This window comes from Triticum urartu, chromosome 3 (assembly GCF_003073215.2).
Source record: "Triticum urartu cultivar G1812 chromosome 3, Tu2.1, whole genome shotgun sequence".
Lineage (NCBI taxonomy): Eukaryota > Viridiplantae > Streptophyta > Magnoliopsida > Poales > Poaceae > Triticum > Triticum urartu.
Window position 1 is genome coordinate 593,673,534 of NC_053024.1, and position 16,348 is coordinate 593,689,881.

The following is a 16,348-nucleotide window of genomic DNA, read 5'->3' on the forward strand; positions in this document are numbered from 1 at the left end:
CCGAACAGAAAAAAAAATCCTAGAAAATAAAATAAAATTCTAAAAATGCCAAAACAAATTTTCACCGTCTAAATAAAATATTTAGAACGAGATGAACATTTTCTTGGCCCTAAAATGCAATTTTGAAAACGTGCAATTTTTCTAGTGCAAACAAAATTGCAAATAAAATCCAAATAAAAACAAATATTTGATTTTAATATTTTTCATCCAATATTTCAATTATTTTGGAGAAGTCATATTATTTCCTCTCATATATTTTAATATGAAATATTTTCGGAGAGAAAAATAATTAAAACCAAAAATCCTTGTTTCAAAGTTTGATAAAAATCAAATTTGAAAACCAGGGAAATCCCCAACTCTCTCCGAGGGTCCTTGAGTTGCTTAGGATTTCAAGGATCGCGAGACGAAATGCAATAAAATATGATATGCAAGAATGATCTATGTATAACATTCCAAATTGAAAATTTGGGATGTTACAGTTTGGTATTCCTTTTCTGCGAAACTCTAAAATAAGGAAGAAAACAGAAACTGACACTGGGCTCTAGGTTAATAGGTTAGTCCCAAAAATCATATAAAATAGCATATTAATGCATATAAAACATCCAAAACAGATAATATAATAGCAAGAACAATCAAAAAATTATATATACGTTAGAGACGTATCATCCGTGTAGTTACTACCATGCATCATATTTCAACTTAGTTTTCTCTAGGAATGCATTAAAATTCAAGGAAACGGTAGCACGGGCCATTGATCTACAACATAGATATGCAAATACTATCAGGACTAAGTTCATAATAAATTAAGTTCAATTAATCAAATTACTTAAAAACTCCCACTTAGATAGACATCTCTCAAGTCATCTAAATGATATGTGATCCAAATCAACTAACGCATGTTCGATCATCACGTGAGATGGGGTAGTCATCAATGGTGAACATCTCTATGTTGATCATATCTACTATACGATTCACGTTCGACCTTCCAGTCTCCAGTGTTCCGAGGCAATGTCTGTACATGCTAGGCTCGTCAAGTTTAACCCGAATATTCCGCATGTGCAAAACTGTCTTGCACCCGTTGTATGTGAACATAGAGTTTATCACACCTGATCTTCACGTGGTGTCTCAACACGACAAACTGTCGCAATGGTGCATACTCAGAGAGAACACTTTTAGCTTGAAATTTAGTGAAGGGATCATCTTATAATGCTACTGCTGTACTAAGCAAAATAAGATGCATAAAAGATAAACATCACATGAAAACAAGATATGTGACATGATATGGCCATCATCATCTTGTGCTTTTGATCTCCATCTCCAAAGCATCGTCATGATCTCCATCGTCACCGGCTCGACACCTTAATCTCCATCGTAGCGTCGTGGTCGTCTCGCCAACTATTGCTTCTGAAACTATCGCTAATGCATAGTGATAAAGTAAAGCAATTACATGGCGTTTGCATTTCATACAATAAAGAGACAACCATAAGGCTCATGTCGGTTGTCAGATATCTTACAAAACATGATCATCTCATACAATAATGTTTATCACATTATGTATTGACCATATCACATCACAACATGACATGCAAAAACAAGTTAGACGTCCTCTACTTTTTTGTTGCAAGTTTTACGTGGCTGCTATGGGCTTCTAGCAAGAACCGTTCTTACCTACGCATCAAACCACAATGGTGTTTCATCGAGTTTGCTATTTTAACCTTCTTCAAGGACCGGCCGCAGTCAAATTCGATTCAACTAAAGTAGGAGAAACAAACACCCGCCAGCCACCTTTATGCAAAACTAGTTGCATGTCTGTCGCTGGAACCGGTCTCATGTGCGTGGACATGTAAGGTTGGTCCAGGCCGCTTCATCCCTCAATACCGCTGAATCAAAATAAGATGTTGGTGGTAAGTAGTATGACTATCACCGCCCACAACTCTTTGTGTTCTACTCGTGCATATCATCTAATCATAGACCTGGCTCATGATGCCACTGTTGGGAATCGTTGCATGGAAAAAAAATACTACGCACACGCAATGATCTATCCATGGAAATGCATAGCAACGCGGGGGGGGGGGGGGGAGTGTGTCTATGTACCCTCGTGGACCGTAAGCGGAAGTGTTTGACAACGCGGTTGATGTAGTCGAACTTCTTCTAGCTCCGACCGATCAAGTACCAAATGTACGACACCTCCGAGTTCTGCAGACGTTCAGCTCGGTGACGTCCCTCGCCTTCTCGATCCAGCAAGACATCGAGGTAGTAGATGAGTTCCATTAGCACGACGACGTGATGACGATGATGGTGAAGTGATCTCCGCAGGGCTTCGCCTAAGCACTACAAAAATATGACCGGAGGCGTAAACGGTGGAGGGGGCACCGCACACGGCTAGACAATTGTCTGGTGTGTGCTGGGGGTGCCCCCCATATATATAGGTGGGAGGGAGAGGGGAGGCAGCCAGGGTGCGCCCCAAGTAGGATATGAATCCTACTTGGGGTTTCCCCAAGTGGCGCCCCTTCCTTATTTCACCGGAGAAGAAAGGGAAGGGGGAAGAGAGAAAGGAAAGAGGGGGGCAGACCCCCTTTTTCCTTCTCCCGATTCGGCCTCCTGCCATAGGAGGGGGGCGCCACCCCTTGTGGGCTGGTGTGCTCCCCTCTCATGGCCCATATATTCCCCCCGAGGGGTTCCGGTAACCCCTCCAGTACTCTGATAAATACTCGATACACTCTGGAACGCTTCCGGTGTCCGAATACTATCATCCTATATATCAATCTTTACCTCTCGATCATTTCGAGACTCCTTGTCACATCCGTGATCACATCCGGGACTCCAAACAACATTCGGTCACCAAATCATATAACTCATATAACACTATATCGTCAATGAATGTTAAGCGTGCGAACCCTACAGGTTCGAGAACTATGTAGACATGATCGAGACACCTATCCGGTCAATAACCAATAGCGGAACTTGGATGCTCATATTGGCTCCTACATATTCTACGGAGATCTTTATCGGTCGAACTGTTATGACAACATACGCAATTCCCTTTATCTATCAACAAACACCTTCAGAGATACTAGTAGAGCATCTTTATAATCACCCAGTTACGTTGTGACTTTTGATAGCACACAAGGAATTCCTCCGGTATCCGGGAGTTGCATAATCTCATAGTCGAAGGAATATGTATTTGACATGAAGAAAGCAATAGCAATAAAACTGAACGATCAATATGCTAAGTTAATAGATGGGTCTTGTCCATCACATCATTCTCCTAATGGTGTGATCCCGTTATCAAATGACAACTCATGTCCATGGTCAGAAAACCTTAACCATCTTTAATCAACGAGCTAGTCAAGTAGAGGCTCACTAGGGACATAGTGTTTGTCTATGTATTCACACATGTATTTAGGTTTCCAATCAATACAATTCTAGCATGAATAATAAACATTTATCATGAATAAGGAAATATAAAATAAAAACTTTATTATTGCCTCTAGGGCATATTTCCTTCATTGGCTTGTGGCCCCACCGAGGGTCTTCTCTGATACTTCTTTCTTCCAGTATTTTTTATATATTCCAAAATAATTATTCGTAAATTTTCAGGTCATTTGAAGCTCCGGAGAATAGCTATATCTAATGTAGCTTTTTCAGGATCAGAATTCCAGCTCCTAACAATCTCCCTCTTGTCATGTATCTTGCAATTTAAGAGAAAAAATCATTAAAATTGCATCATAAAGTGGATTATAACTCTAAAACATTAAAATAACAGTAGGAAAACATGACGCAAAATGGACGTATTAGTTACTCATGTGTCTGCTAGAGTGCCGAAGTCACAAGCCGCATCATACATGGGTAGAAAGCACTACACAAGTCAGAATGTTCTTGTTGCTGTTGAGTTTGATCTAAAATTGACATATGTGTTAGCTGGCTGGGAAGGATTAGCCCATGATGCTAACATTCTTTCTCACGACATGTCTCGACCTGATGGCAATTTCTACCTAGGAGATGTTGGCTATGCATGTCGGCCTGGTGTTCTTCAACCCTTCAGGAAAACCAGGTACCATGTGAACGAGTTCTCTGGCAAGAACTATCCTAGGGTTGCACATGAATTGTTTAATTTGAGACACTCTAGCCGTAGAGTTATGGTTGAGAGGGTATTTGGAGCTCTGAAGAATGATTTAAGATCCTCGATCAGAAACCATTCCACATTGTTTCCACCCAGATTAAGCTTGTTTTTGCATGTTGCATCCTTCATAACTAGATCCTACAACGGGGATATGATGAGCTTGTGACGGAGGAGGAGATGTGACGGCTGATGATGTTGATAGCTCCGACCTTGGTGTGGAGGCTTTTGACAATGAAGCCTGGAAAAACAAAAGGATGGAGCAGGCTGAGTCAACAAGGGCAAACAGGGCTCACACAAGGATCTGAAGGAGAAGAAGCAACTACAGTAGATGAGAAAAAGCAGCAATGGAAGAAGAAGAAGAAGAAGAAGAAGAAGAAGAAGAAGAAGGGGACAGAGTTCCACCGAGTTCGACGTCGATGAACTTTCCCCCGTTGAACCATATGAATTTTAATTTGTACTGTTGTTTGTTAGTAGTTAGGATGATCTGCCATTTGTTTCCTAGATAGGACAGAAACGATGTTTTTAATCATGTGTGGTAAGGTTATCACTAGTACGAAGGGGTGATCACACTGCATCGCGCAACCAAACGTCGGGTAGTGCATCAACCCAGTGCAACAAAGGCAACCAAATGACATTTTTCTCCCAGAGTACCATGAAAGTCATCCCTTCTCGGAACTTTACACATGAACATAACACAAAGGATGTGGCTAGGTCTCAGTCGACTGAGACTTAACCAAGTCTAAATCAAGTGACATAACATGCAAGAAAGAAAGAAAAAAAGAAAAAACTAAAAAGAAAAATGTGCACGGATCTCCACGTAAGATCACATGAATATAGTATCGGTTGAGACTTGGTTAAATCTTAGTCGACTAAGATTTAACAATCACGTAACACAAAACCATATTTGTTACAAAATAGCACAAAAATGTTTTATACAGTAGTACCTTTTTAAATTCGGGTACATGTGCACCCAGGTTGCATTGGTCAACATGCCATGTTTAGTAACCCACAAAAGATCCTGTCAAGACGCATTGCACCGTCTCGCATTCTCTCCCTAAACCTCAATTGTTTACCTTTCTTGTTCAAAAAGTCTAGTTTGTTTGTCCTTCTAACTCTCCTCTCCTGTATCAAAGTCAACATTTCCTCACCACCCACCCAAACCTACACCACACGAATTAGACGTGTCAGTCAGCTAACCCCACCCTCTCCCCTCCTCCCCGGCCCGGGGAGACCATGCACGCAACGCGCCCCCGCCGCCATCGCTCGCACCCCGATTCCTCCCCTCCCCCGCTGCTCCGCAATGGCGCGCGTTGGTCACCACCCCATCTCCTACACCACCGCATCCCGACCGCGCCACCACCACACGTGCCGCCGAGTTCTTTAAAACACGAGCTCCCAGGGACTCCCCCGACAAAGTCTTAACCACACCTCGCCCGGGCTGCCTTGGAGGAGAAGCGCCATCGCCTCTTCAAACCCACCTCCCGACCCCTCGTCCTCCTACTTAAGCTCGCCTCTGCGTGTCTTGCCTTTACGCCAGTAGCCAGCCAGCCAGCCAGCAGGAGTGCCGCGTAGTGCGTACATACATGCATGCCATGGCGCGGGCCGTGCACGACCGCCTCCCGTTCCTCGCCTCGCCGGAGCCGGCGCTCGCGCCGCCGGCGCCTGCCGGGAGGCGGAGGAACCCGTCCCTCTCCGAGATGCTCAGCCTCGTCAGCGCGGCCACCGTCGACCCGGCGGGCACCGACGACGACGGCTCCGTGTTCTCCCTCCCGATGCCGCAGTCCGCGCCTGCCGGCGTAGGTGACAATAATGCGGGTGGCGAGGCGCCGGGCCGGACCATCCAGTTCCGGCTGGCGTTCACCGACCTGACCTACAGCGTCCGGCGCGCGCGCCACGGCGGGGACGGCGGCGGCGGGGGGCTCTGCCTCCCCGTGCAGCGCCGGTCCGACCGCGTCACGGCGGCGCCCGACGCGCACGCGCCGCGGACCAAGGCGCTGCTGGCCGGCGTCTCCGGGGAGGCCAAGGAGGGCGAGATCCTCGCCGTGATGGGCGCCAGCGGCTCCGGCAAGTCCACGCTCATCGACGCCCTCGCCAACCGCATCTCCCGCGACGCGCTCAAGGGCTCCGTCACGCTCAACGGCGAGCCGCTCACGGGCAACATCCTCAAGTCCATGTCCGCGTACGTCATGCAGGACGACCTGCTGTTCCCCATGCTCACCGTCACCGAGACGCTCTCCTTCGCCGCCGACTTCCGCCTGCCGCGCTCGCTCTGCGCCGCCAAGAAGCGCGCGCGCGTGCACGCGCTCATCGACCAGCTCGGCCTCCGCGCGGCCGCCAACACCATCATCGGCGACGAGGGCCACCGCGGGGTCTCCGGAGGCGAGCGCCGCAGGGTCTCCATCGGCACCGACATCATCCACGACCCCATCCTCCTGTTCCTCGACGAGCCCACCTCCGGCCTCGACTCCACGTCGGCGTTCATGGTCGTCAAGGTGCTCCGCCGCATCGCCGAGAGTGGCAGCATTGTCATTACCTCCATTCACCAGCCCAGCCAGCGCATCCTCGGCCTCCTCGACCGCCTCATCCTCCTCTCCGGTGGTCACACCGTCTTCAGCGGAGCCCCCTCCGCGCTCCCGACCTACTTCGCCGAGTTCGGGTTCCCTGTCCCCGACGACGAGAACCGCGCCGAGTTTGCGCTCGACCTCATCCGCGAGCTCGAGGCGTCGCCGACGGGGACGAAGCCTCTCGCCGACTTCCACCGCACGTGGAAGCTCATGCACGCGGCGAGGGACGACGCCGCGGCGTGGGCGCCGACGATGTCGCTCAAGGAGGCCATCAGCGCGAGCATCTCGCGCGGGAAGCTGGTGTCGGGCGCGGACGTGTCGAGCGGGGAGGCGGCGTCGATGCACACGTACGCGAACCCGTTCTGGGTGGAGATGAAGGTGCTGACGAAGCGGTCGGCGATCAACACGCGACGCATGCCGGAGCTGTTCCTCATCCGGCTCGGCGCCGTGGTGGTGACCGGCGCGATCCTGGCGACCGTCTTCTTCAAGCTGGACCAGTCGCCCAAGGGCGCGCAGGAGCGGCTGGGCTTCTTCGCCTTCGCCATGTCCACCATGTTCTACACCTGCGCCGACGCACTCCCAGTGTTCCTCCAGGAGCGGTACGTGTTCCTCCGGGAGACGGCCTACGGCGCGTACCGCCACGTCTCCTACGTGCTCTCCAACGCCATCGTCTCCTTCCCGCCGCTGGTGGTCCTTTCTCTCGCCTTCGCGCTCACCACCTTCTTCGCCGTGGGGCTGGCCGGCGGCGCGTCCGGGTTCGCCTTCTACACGCTGGCCATCCTGGCGTCCTTTTGGGCGGGGAGCGGGTTCGTGACCTTCCTCTCCGGCGTGATCCCGCACGTGATGATCGGGTACACGGTGGTGGTGGCCATCCTGGCCTACTTCCTGCTCTTCAGCGGCTTCTTCATCAACCGGGACAGGATCCCGGCCTACTGGCTGTGGTTCCACTACCTGTCGCTGGTCAAGTACCCGTTCGAGGGGGTGCTGCAGAACGAGTTCGCGCGCGGCGGCGAGTGCTTCGTGCGCGGCACGCAGATCTTCGACAACTCGCCGCTGGGGGCGCTGCCGGAGGCGGTGAAGGAGCGGGTGCTGGCGTCCATCAGCTCGGCGCTCGGGGTCGGGATCGGCGCCGACACCTGCGTGGCCACGGGGCGGAGCGTGCTGCGGCAGGCGGCCGTGACGCAGCTCGGCAAGTGGGAGTGCCTGCTGGTGACGGCGGCCTGGGGCTTCTTCTTCCGGATCCTCTTCTACTTCAGCCTCGTGCTCGGCAGCAAGAACAAGAGGAGGTGATCATTCGTGCAGCGCGCGCGGATGCGTACGTTTGATTTGAACCGTCCGAGGAGGGAAGAAGACGATGACATGATTAAGCAGATGCCACACTATTATCATCTATCGGTCTCTGCAATTGTTGAACAGATGTGCTTTTGACTTCTTTTTTCCTTTTCTTTTCTTCTCCTTGTGATTTTGCAAGTCAAATAATTAAGTGGTTCATACATTACATATGCTTTCCTATCCACTGCCCTTTTTGTTCATTTTTCCATAGTGTGTTGTAGCCTTGTAGACCTGTGAAATGAAGTATTACTGCTATTTTTGTTCCAAAATGCTTGTCCAAATCTCAGGAAAAACAAACGCAGTCTGATGCAAAGCAACATGGTTTTGTAGTGTTGTGGTCGATCACTTATTATCCGTTTCTCCCGCCTCACTTTATTTGGTGGGATGTGGTTTGGAACTTCACTCATAATGCATGCGCCGTGTTGTTCACTGGTGCAGAAAAGAAGAACGTTCCTTGTTATAGACACTGAAACGAATAAAGCAGGACCCCTTTTCGAACAACAGAGCACAAATCTGTGCCGTTCTCATGTTACCATATCCCTTTATTATGTTCCTAACCGAACATCAGATGCTAGCATATTAACATGAAAATGTCACGGCTAGCTTTCATGTGTTGGTATAACAGAGACTGGGTTAGATAGGAAGCGTGCGGGAGGGATCGAGACATGGGTTTGGGTTGGGTGATGGTTAGGTCTACTTATCATAACCAAAGGGGTCACACCTGCATCGGCGGGCCGTAATGAATGGCCACGAGACAAGGTACGCACCGGCTTACGTGCTCTCCCACTCGCTTCTCCGATACTGCATCCATCCGTAAAAGTCTCTGCTCTGCTTTGCTTGTGCGAGCGCAGCTGATCGGACATCTCTCTGGTTCTAGAGGAGAATTTAACAACAGTATTGTGGCGGAGAAAGCAGCAAGGATGGGGTTTGGTTTCGCTTGGGCGTAACCATTGTTGATTGGTAGCTCAACCAGTTTTCTCTAGAATATATATACAGCTTCCTTGAAACATTTCCCGTGCCGCCTCCCCCTCTGACAATGTACCCAGTACCGAAACAAAAAATGCTCAACACCTCCTACTACCACTTGTATGTAGTAAGAGTATGTGCCAGTAGCGGCTCGTTTTTCGGCTTGGAACGGACGAAAGCGGCAACCGAGCCATTCCAGAGGAAGCACCATGATGATCATGGTCGTCCGAGTGGCTGGTCGTCGGGCAAGAAGATTCCCGACAGAGGACATGCTGATCTGTCCGCCCGGCGACCGACAGGCGATCGATGCAGGCGGGGGTGCACTGGACTGGACCGGACCGGGCCGTGAGCAGACGAGCTGCAGCGTACCAAACCGGCGAGACGAGGAGAGACGCTTCCCTCTGAGGGCATCTCCAATGCTCAGCGCTTAGATGGGCAATATTCTTCTTTGTAGCGCCCGCATTAGAGTCCATTCCTACAACGCTAGCAGGCGCTAGGCCAGTTAGAAAAGAACGGAGAGATTGGCTAATCCCACAACGAAAAAGCCGGAGCGTCCGAGGACTTTCCTGGCATCGACGCTAGCTAATTTCCTTAACTTGGCCGGGAATCACACCTAACGGCCAGGAATTTGATCCTAGCGCTCGGCCTAAGCACCGGCGTTGTACATGCCCTGAGACGGGCACGGCGAAGCCTTCTCCCTGTTTGAAAACTGTTCTTTTCCCGCAGACCTGCGCCTGGGAGTCGCTTCCCTCGTGAGTACCGCGTTGTGTGCTGGTCGTAGCAGTATAATAATGCGCGCGCATGCATACGCGAGGGGTGCGCCCGGTCTTGGTGCAGGCCAGCGACCCCACACCCGAACGCCCACTCGCCGGATCGTCTTCGAATGGAGAGCGGTGCCCTGTTATTGGTTTGTCTGAAATCTTTCAAGAAGGAATGATGCAATCTTCCACTTAGTAATTCAGAAACTCCTCCTTTCCATTGTTAAAATCGCCATCATTTCAACACGTGTGTGGTTGTTTAACATTGGAGCCTCCCACCATGAAACGTGACATCAGTTACTGAATTAGTTGTTTCATGCCAATTGGAATATTCAGCAAACTTAGTTGGTTTCCTTGGCCGTATCACGACGACAGATGTTTGCCCCATTGAGCTTTTCGTCTATATTGAAATATCCAAAATCTTATAATGCTGAACGGAGGGAGTGTGCATTTAGCACATCTTGTTGCCATGGTTTCCCACATGGGTTTAAGGTTACATGTTTTTGCTAGAGATTGCCAAAGGTAAATGATGTGCATATTGAAGAAACCTGTATGAGTTGTTGTATAAGTAAGATGATGCTCGTTTCCTTGCTCTGTGTTCTGCCCTGCAATTGTGCCTACTGCCAACTAATCGGTACTGATAAATAGTACATTGATAAGAGGAGCATTCCCAAATTTAGGTGCAGTATAATCTTCTGGTTATTTTGACAGGGGAAGCCATAGAGGTGCCCCCAACAGTAAATGTTAGACAAAACTTGTTCAACTTATGAATATTTGTTAGTATTTATTCTCAATTTTAAAAGTATTAACTTTAATTGGATCTCAATGTTAAATTGACAAATCTTGACATCTACAAACTAAGATTGTCAGGTGACTGAGAGTAAAAAGTGAAATAGTAAATACTAGAGACTTATTCTTGCTCGCAAAAGACACTGCACACTTAGTCCTCAAAATAAAGAACGCACGACCTTTCTTTCCTATTCCCGGCATATTACTTCTGCTAGATAACGAATAGAGCGGGTTGAGGTGGACGGCTGATGCAGATTTTCAAAACCTTTTGAGTTTATTCCAGCTAGAGCAAGTTTCATTTTTAGAAGTGATGACCTGTAAGGAGTGGCGGAGCTAGGAATTTGCTCCTGGGTATTCTTGGTTTTTTTTTTTGCAATGCAATATAACAGGACAACAAATGTGCGGTAAGATAGCAACATCAATGAGTCAATGACCATATATCGATAAAAAAATATGGCAACATCTCTAACAATTAAGAAAGATTACAAAACAACAAGGGAAATTACAATATAACTCTACGGTCCCCTTTCTGAGTCTTTAACTTGCTTGAAGAATTCTCACTCAACAAACATGACCAAGCAATTTTTCAAATATTCGTCACCCATTTTATTCCTTAGTTGATTCTTCACATAGTTCATAGAGGAAAGTACCATTTCAACAGATTTTGACAAAAAGATGCATCAGCACATCACTACACCCACATCACAAGAACAATTACATCTACGTAAATCACAAGAACAAAGTAGCGATCAGTAGCATGGACTTGTAAAAAAGCTTGTGAATTGTTGAAAGTCAGAGGAGAAATTACCTGAAGAAACTTGTTTGGCAGCGGTACTGGCCGTGGATGGATCTTTTGGGGGCTTCGGGGAGGCAGCCGACCAGGACAACCGTCAATCGGAGGAGCGGGACTGCGCTACGGGAGGCTTGCCGCCGCAGAAACCTGGCTCCTCCTGGGAGCGACAGACTGGCCGCAGAAACCGCCGCCGCTGCCCGGCGTGGGCGCGTGGCTGCCGTCGTTGGCCGGCGCCGCCGTCAGGAGTCAACTAGAGTTGGGAATCGGGTGGGAATCGCCGGACTGGCCGACTGGCAGGGAGTGCGATCTGCTCGCTCGTGTCGAGTGTGGCGTGGAATGGACCTGTGGACGCAGAGACTGACGGGTGGGCCGCCCTGCCGCTTTGGGCTTCATTTCCTTTTCTTTTTGGATGGATTTGGAGGGAAGCCGCGTCTTCCTCCTTTCACTCCGGAAAACCCCACTGCTCTCCGTCTCGCTCTGAAGAAAGGAAACCCTACCCCGTCGCCGCTGCCGGGCGGCCGCCACCCACGCCGTGCCCCGTCCGGCCGTCGCGTTCGGCCGTTCGGCCTTCGCTCTACCCAGCAGGCCGGCAATCTTCCCCTTCCGTCCCCTTCTTCGTTGCTTCCCCAGGCAATTGCCCCGGCGAGGCGTCGACCCCGTTCGATCTCGAGGAGGAGCAACCCCGGCGGCCTGCGCCCTTCGGCATTCCGCCTCAGAAGCAGCAGCAACAAAGGTATCCCTCATCTCAGACTCTCGCAATTCCCAAATCCCAATTTTTATCTTGTTAATGCCGAAAAGAGACGCCTCTTATGTGTTTATCAAATGCTGAAATACAAAGAAATGTAGTATCTCTTTTCTCTTGCTGCTGACCTCAAACGTATAGCCATTTGCCTGGATTGAAACATGATCTTCAAGTCCATGGATATACCCATTTGGCCTGGTTCGAGATTTTCAGCCCGTTAACTGATAACACCGTAGATGGCCGTATGCATCGTTCTGATGCAGAGGCCGGGGTAACCCCCTTTTCGAAAAAAAAAACTGATAACACCGTAACCTGAAAGCTTTACATGCGTTTGTTTCACGTGGCCTGTAATTAGGTCCCATGTAATCGGTTTACATCACAAGTTCACAACTCATGGTCGATACCGCCCACTCCCCAGCTGAATCGAAAACCGTTATTTAGGTTCTCCCACGCAGATCCTGGATGCCTGGCAATTTACATGCAATTTTGATCTTTTTCATCCATTTGTTTTGGATTGGGATCCTTGCTTCCATTTTTCAAGGTAATGCAGAGTTGCTGTTCAGAAAAGATTTTTCCTAACTGTGTTCTAAACCGAACATTGCACTGTACTTGTATACCGTTACATTTCAAAAGCTAACAAAGTTGAGTTTTTCCCACTCCTTTTCCATTACCAACTTATTCTGATTCAACTATTATTTTTGTTACGATTTCTTATGAGTTATGCAACAAATCTTGACTTTTGTTACCTTGAAACTGGGTTTTTTTTGCCCTTAGTTTCTCGCCCGGGGCGTCAGCCAGTCCGGGCTCTACGGATGGGCGCCGCCGCGGGAGTTCTGCGGACGACGGTGGCGGACAGCTCCAGGAACGAGGAGGAAGAGGAGCAGCAGTGTCACATCTGCCGCCACCCCGCCGAGCCGGAGCGCCCCCTGCGCCTGCCGCGGCAGCATCCGCTTCGTCCATGATGACTGCCAGCTCCAGTGGCTCTCCACCACCCGCCAGCGCCGCTGCGAGGTACCTATCACCCTCTCCTCCTCCCCTGCCTAGGCTTTCCACCCTCTCCACCATCCGTCAACGCCTGCGTCCGCGAGTTCAGCTGCCCGCTATGCTCATATGTGAGTTCCTGAACAAACAAAAGAGAAAACTGCAAATGCCTGAAGAATATAGCACCATGGTCAACTTTGCATACTAGCTGCTACACACATCCAGATTTTTCTATGAATAATTACACTCTAAGCGGGCTCACAGACGTCCGCGTCTGCCTGCATCCTGAGGCTGAAGCACTGCGAAGAAATTGTCCCTTTAGATCCTCTTTTCTTTTCGTTCTTGACCCGACAGATCCTCTTACCTTTATGTAAAATGGGGCCAACTGACAAGTGCTGAACTTTGATTGATCAGGTGTGCGGACAGGAGATCTCTATCCGCCCCATCCACGGCGTGGATGCCTCGGCCCTGGCAACGCTTGCGAGTCTCATTGTATCACTGTTGTGCCTCATCCTGACAGTCAAGGTTGCCTGGGAGCTCACCAGCCTGTACCTATGGCGCCTCGCGCTCGCCAGGAGCCGCGCCGAGGCCTTCCGTCTGCTCTCCGTCCGCCCCTTTGAACCTCCTGTCCTTGCTCAACTGGCGCTCCGAGCTGAACGCGTGTTTCACGCAAAGTACGGGGGACGTCGGAGCCGCTGCCAGGTCGCCGTGCTGCGCCTCCTTCAGTTTTCCGTGGCGGTATGCTTACTCTCCTTGCTCCTCAACCAGTCTAGTATATCTGCTGATACTTTATTAATATTGTGGTTTTGATACTACAATGATGTGGTCCTACATTCTTCCCATACTAGTAAAGCACCAATTAACGTGCCTATGTTCTCTACTACTCCCTCCGTTCACTGTTATAAGATGTTTTAACTTTTTTCTGAATCGTTTTACTGTGTTTGTTCACCTCGTTTCAGTCCGTATCATCTATATTGAAATATCCAAAGTCTTATAATAGTGAACGGAGGGAGTAGCATTTAGCACATCTTGTTGCCATGGTTTCCCACATTGGTTTAAGGTTACATGTTATGGCTAGAGATTGCCAAAAGTAAATGATGTCCATATTGAAGAAACCTGTAAGAGTTGTTGTATAAGTAAGATGATACTCATTTCCTTGCTCTGTGTTCTGCCCTGCAATTGTGCCTACTGCCAATTAATCGGTACTGAACTACTGATAAATACATTGATAAGAGGAGCATTCCCAAATTTAGGTGCAGTATAATCTTCTGGTTATTTTGACAGGGAAGCCGTAGGGGTGCCCCCGACAGTAAATGTTAGACAAAGCTGTACAAGTATATACAGTAGAAAAAGATAGAAGGTGGGCAGGGGTAATGTGCAACATGGTAGGGACCTAAACAAGGGAATTTACCCAAGAGATAAAAGGGCCAGCACGCTCAGCAGAGTCTGAAAGTCTGTCTGCACAACTGACAGTGTCTTAACTTGTTCTTTTTGGTGCTTTCCCGTTGTGATCATGCAGTGTTTTTAAGGCTAATCCTATCCGGGCTTTTACAAGGTTTTGGCTTAGTTCATGCTTTTGAAATGGATGCTTTACATTTCTTTTTCTGCTTGTCATTTTACATGTCTCTAAAAAATTCTAACATATGCCTATCTAATCAGGTGACAATGGTTGACATGGTTCTGGCCTGTACATCTGCATTTACCCCTTTCACACTTGGAAGGATAATCCTATTGTGCACAGGTGAATTCGACTCCTTTGCTGCAACACCCTCTGTCCTCCTAGTCGGATATTGGTTTATCTTCTCGCTGGCGCTGGGTGCCACTTTCGCTTGGGTTCTTCATACTACTGGGTAAGCCCTGTAGTTTTGTTTCATTTTCTAATATAGTCTAATTTTCACCTTATTTCCAAGATATGTGTCTTCTTCCAAATTATAGTTTACAGGATAGAAACCTTTTTTCTTTCTAATATATTTGCCAGGGGCGTCTTCCCGAGACTCGCCAGGGGCTTCCGCGCGCTCTGCCGTCTACCTGAGCTGGCCTGGGACTTCTGCGTCTATGACCTTGATAAGTATGTCGTGGATGAGCCTATTGTCATTGGGCAGAGGTTGGAAGATGTCGCCGACGGTAGGTGAAAGCGGGGAACTCTGTTTCCAGTAGTTGGTAGGAACAGGGATCTGGTGATATATACAGTATATATATGTATACCATGCATACTTAGGAATATATATATAGGCCACGTTATTGAGATGATGCTAGGCATATAAATTTCTGGTGAAACTTGTAGATGTGGATGCAGTTTCCCATGTGGAAGTTACCGAGGGTTGCATCGGTCGGTCAGTTCGACAGCGTCGTTCCTTTTTTGTTGAACTGAACTGATGTTCGTAAATTTCTGCCCCTTTTTTCTGTGGACCACTGGCAGGATAGGCTGAGGAGAAACGAGATGATGCTGGTTGCCTTTCTTAATTTTTGCAATTCCTTTCAGTTTCACTGGATGGTTTTTGGTGCATGCCAGATATGCTTTGTCCCTGTCAAAAGGCATATATACTTGTTTGTTTTGGCAGAGTAGCCACTAAATTTCCCGCAAAAAAAAAAGAGTAGCCACAAAATGCTTCAGGCAATCAGCTTAGAATTTCTTGTGAGTTTGGGGAAGTTTATCTTGGAGCCTGTTTTGGCAGAGTAGCCACTAAATGTTTCAGTCAATCAGCTTAGAATTTCTTGTGAGTTTGGGGAAGTTTATCTTGGAGCCTGTTTTGCCAAGATGTCACAAATTCAGCACGGAAATTTGTTTCTTATATGCGGTTCTGTTATCACTCAGATATGTTGGGATTGTGAGCAAAGTGTACCCTACACAATTTTTGGCTGACCAAAAAATTAGTGTTTGTTTGGATGATTGCCAACCTTTTAGCATGCCGAGCACAACATGCCATCGTGCAAACTAAAGGCCCAAACAAGCGAATTGTGCGTCGTACGAGTCGTTCGGTTATATAACAAAATATGTAACTTTCGCCAAATACATTTTCCCTTTAGAAAAATGTTGATGAAGATTGCCGTGGAACATAAAAATCATCACAGAGAGCATATTCTGCCGGCCCTGAATAATCTGTAGCTCCATTGCCAATCTGCTACGCATTGGCCAACTCAAATATAGTTCAGACTGAAGTGTCAAAAGCATCAAAATTTCACTCTCAGGAAGATCAGCTAACAAACGATTGCAATCCGGCAGCTTCCAAACTATACTAAGTATACCTGAAAGCCTGTACCTGTGCTAGAAATGTATCTGGCAATCAGGCAATAATGACT

At 48.3% G+C, this 16,348-nt stretch overlaps 2 protein-coding genes across 2 annotated transcripts; both read left to right on the plus strand.

Annotated features, from left to right (window-relative positions):
* Window positions 1-5,529: 5,529 nt before the first annotated feature.
* LOC125545221 (ABC transporter G family member 6-like) lies at window positions 5,530-8,288 on the plus strand. The gene has a single exon (XM_048709112.1). It carries the CDS (start codon window positions 5,707-5,709, stop codon window positions 7,975-7,977), a length of 2,271 nt encoding a protein of 756 aa, XP_048565069.1. The 5' UTR covers window positions 5,530-5,706; the 3' UTR covers window positions 7,978-8,288.
* Window positions 8,289-8,758: 470 nt separating this feature from the next.
* Window positions 8,759-15,372, plus strand: LOC125546999. Its single transcript, XM_048711057.1, has 6 exons — window positions 8,759-8,778; window positions 11,809-12,058; window positions 12,842-13,078; window positions 13,463-13,786; window positions 14,708-14,898; window positions 15,027-15,372. Exons 1-6 carry the CDS (start codon window positions 8,759-8,761, stop codon window positions 15,178-15,180), a joined length of 1,176 nt encoding a protein of 391 aa, XP_048567014.1. The 3' UTR covers window positions 15,181-15,372.
* The last annotated feature ends 976 nt before the right edge of the window (window positions 15,373-16,348 follow it).